Source organism: Limulus polyphemus, unplaced genomic scaffold (assembly GCF_000517525.1).
Source record: "Limulus polyphemus unplaced genomic scaffold, Limulus_polyphemus-2.1.2 Scaffold1304, whole genome shotgun sequence".
Classification (NCBI taxonomy): Eukaryota; Metazoa; Arthropoda; class Merostomata; order Xiphosura; family Limulidae; genus Limulus; species Limulus polyphemus.
This window is the reverse complement of record NW_013666914.1, coordinates 215,933-219,884: the sequence shown is the minus strand read 5'-3', so window position 1 is coordinate 219,884 and position 3,952 is coordinate 215,933. Positions and strand designations below refer to the sequence as shown.

Here is a 3,952-nt window from a genome sequence, read left to right as displayed (position 1 = left end):
AACTTCTTCAGAAAGAATTTTTACGGTAAATTAACAAACGACCAGAGACGTAACAATAACGAAAATCGCATTCAAAGTTAAGGTGACCGACCGTCTTACCCCACCTTACGCTACCATATTATTATGTTATTGAGTAATTGAAGAATTATATTACTGTGTTACTAAAGTGTGTTATCGAACTGTCATACTGCTACTACGAGATAACTGTGTACGTTATAGTTTTTCTATATTTCAGTCTAAGTATATCTAACATATTTATATCTTAAACTTCCATCTTCATCTTTTATTCTTTATTGCCCGTTTTAAATCGTGTAAGGATTTGTTCGCCTGCGTTTAGTTGTCTCTTAAATGCAATTAATACAAAACCATTATTTGTATAGTATTGTATTAGTCATTCACAAGTGATAAATAATACAAATTATAACATAGTCATAATAGTTTCAAAATGTTTCTCGTTAATATGGTTGTAAAATAATGAATCCTAATACTTGAATATTCCAGTCATTCTTAATATTTTATTATATTTGAAATGTCCATAGGTTTCAGGTAATATAAGGATTAATTCTACATTTTACCATTCACTGTTATTTTAGTAAATAACTAATATTAATAGTTTGAGTTGAAATGAGTATTTTAGTGAAATATATATTCTAGTGTCTCGTAAGAAGGTCACTGCATATAGGCAGTGTGTTTTGCAGTCCAAACGATTCTGAAATCTTATGTCAGTAAGAAACAATAACATATATTGGATAAAAATGTAGAAAATGTTCCTGTGTAATTCGATACCCGGTAAATAGGCTCCATAAAGTAGTGTAGGCGTATGATATTATTTTCGTGGACTATTTCTTTCGTTTACCAAACATTTTTTTTGATATGCTAGATAATTTGAAATGTAAAATTTACCATTATTCTTATTTTTTCACCTCTGAACTTTGACCCTCAGATATAGATGACCGATCTCCAGGTGGTAAACCCAAACCTCCCCCTAAGCCTACCTCTTTACTTTCTGCGTCAGCGAAACTCAAGCGTTACGAAGTTCCTAAAGGTATATATATTCCTTCTACTATATTTCTCTGGCTTTTTTTCAATGCTTCGCTCCTTTGATCTGCTTCTAGCATTCCTACTCTATTATCTAACGTTTCTTTCCTGTCAAACACGTATCTTGTCAACAAGACTTCGACAACAGAAAGATCGGAGCTGAAACTCTTCAGATAATATCATATAATAGGCCAGTTCTTACTTGTGTGAGTTATGTTCTCAGGTTACATGGTGTGTTATCCAACATGCTGCTACAATCATGAAACTGACTCGTAATCAATATTTTCGAGGAACACATATTAATGCATAGTTATTCAATGACTGGATTAATTCTTTCTTGATTATTTTTTCCTCGGTTTTACAAAGACTACTACGCCAAGTTTGGTTTAAATGCAATTACTAATTGAGGGAAAACTAAATTAAATTAAGAATGGTGTTTATGATGAAACTTTATGGAAAACACTAATTTAAGATACTCTTAATTATGAACGTTTACAGGATACACTTCAGGACTCCAGATTAAGTTAACATATACTATTAATAATGAATGTTTATGTGAAATGCACTTCAGAACTCCAACTAAACAGATACTATGAATGATTTTTTAACACATAACGTTGGTAAATAATTGTGTAAAAAATATGCACGGTCTGTTCTCTACATCACATAATTTAGTTTTAATTGCGAGTCCTCGGCCTTCTTAACGGATCCTACATCGGGCAACAATGTAATTAATAATAAAAATCCGTTTATCTATGAAACATCTTTTAAACACAGGTGTCTAAGTAACAATCCTAACAATACATCACATCTAGTATTAAAGTTATTAAACTATGTAGAAAGTGCTTAAAATGAATTACGACAAGTACAGAATAGACAGAAAATGATTTAAACTTGTACATAAATTCAATAATCAAGATATTGGTATTGTAACTGTATAACAATATACATTGTTGTTTAAAAATATTCAAGATCAAACGATTACTTTGATATAATAGATACAAGAAAAAAGCGCAATCATAGGTATTATATAGAAAAATAAGATGTTCAGGTTACAAAAGATATATTTGAAGAATACATGGGTTCGTCAACTTACAAAACAGTCAAATTTCTTTCTAACGTTAGATTCGGCATATTCTATTAAAACTCACAAGAATTCGTTGACCACATTTTCATATCCAAAGACTATATCATGGCTAGCCTGGACGTAGTTTTGTTTTTGTCAAGGTACGTGCCAAGGATATCACGAAAATAATTACATAGACGGTTGAGTGACGACGTCTAATTTTCAACAAGAACGTCCATCAGTATCCCAGACATCATGAACTTGTTAGACATTTTCTTGATTCAAATTACTACCACTGGAATGGTCGCTTTTACTAAATGTTAGACAGTGGGTTCATCTTCATCATCTGTAGTAGTAGAAATATTAATGCAACATTTTGAACAAACCGTTGTAACACCGTATCTTCATCAACTTCGTATACGGATAAGATACGTGAACGATTTGTTGTATGGATCCATGAAGAAAAGGGACTCAAACCCTTTCATGATCACCTGAGCAGCCAATTAGCAACATAAACTGTTTCATGGAACTTTAAGTCAATAATATTTTTTGTTTCCTTGATGTTCTGGCTCACAAGGTCACGAGCCAAGGAAAGCTGACAACCAACGTTTATCAGAAAGTTTGTTAGTATTAAATTTCGCGCAAAACTACACGAGGGCTATCTGCGCTAGCCGTCCCTAATTTAGCAGTGAAAGACAAGAGGAAAGGCAACTAGTCATCACCTCCAACTCTTGGACTACTCTATTACCAACGAATAGTGGAATTGACCGTCACATTATAACGCACTCACGGCTGCAAGGGCGTGTATGTTTGGTAGGACGGGAATTCAAACCAGCGACCCTCAAGCGCCCTAACCACCTGACCATGCGGAGCTTTACCGAAAAGGTGCTCAAACAAATAAATATTTATGCTTTCATTCATGTTATACAATTTCTGTCAAAACAGGAATTATTAAAATACTAAAATCTTGAGCTGTGAATATGTGTTCCTCTTTCTACCTAGATGAAAAACTTAAACATCTTGAGAAGATTTTCAAGAATAACTGTTTCTCAAAAGAACGATACAACGTATATGGTCAACCTGTCTCAACTACTAATGAACCACAACTTGACGATCGCAACGGCAAGAAATGGGCATTTTTTCCCTTATATAGCAGGCCTCGGGGAAAACTTCGAAGAATAGTGAATAAACTCAACATCACCGTAGTCTTCACAAGTCCTCATTCACTACATGACAGACTTACGAAAGTGAAATACCCAATTTCCAGTCCTCTCATAAAGAACATCGTTTATAGCAGTTGGTGTGGGTAACATCCATATAAATATAATAGTGTTGCCTGTTGCCTATCCATGTAACTACTTCACAGGGTGTGGATGGATCTTCACCAAAATTGGTCCATACAGGGGTACATACAAATTTTAAGTTTTCCTATTTTTATGAGCGTTTTTTCATCACTGCTTCGCCCCCTGTTGATGAATCTTCACCACATTTGGCATGAAGGTTTGTTGGGTCCGTAAGGAGGTATTTGTAAACTTGCGGTTTCACATTCTGTATTTTGCAGTTTTTATGGGCGTTTTTTTACAATTACATGTAAGGGAAGCAACTTTTCATGTCCTAAGATAATCTTTCCTTAATCACGAATTTACATTACTTCCGTCCAGGGGACGGGTACTCCAGTTAGTAAACAATATATTGAAGAGAGACACGACGCCGTTATAGGTAAGGTTCAAGAAACATAAAAGAGAAATCTTAAAATGTGCTACAAACCCATCGGCTATAGCCTTCCACATTTAGGAACACAGCAACATAATCGACTTTAAAAAAATGCAAAAAAAGAACAAAGAAAGC

At 34.1% G+C, this 3,952-nt stretch overlaps 1 protein-coding gene across 6 annotated transcripts in view; it reads left to right on the top strand.

Moving 5' to 3' along the window:
- The window catches only part of LOC106463024 (coiled-coil domain-containing protein CG32809-like), a 117,566-nt gene that overhangs the window by 69,153 nt on the left and 44,461 nt on the right, over positions 1–3,952 (top strand). For 5 of the 6 annotated variants that reach the window (XM_022390432.1, XM_022390431.1, XM_022390434.1 and 2 more), the window contains exon 12: positions 944–1,045. The exons of the other annotated variant lie outside the window; for it this stretch is intronic. In XM_022390432.1, the coding sequence (XP_022246140.1) occupies positions 944–1,045 (102 nt within the window). The remainder of the gene's footprint in view (positions 1–943; positions 1,046–3,952) is intronic. 6 annotated transcript variants of the gene reach the window in all.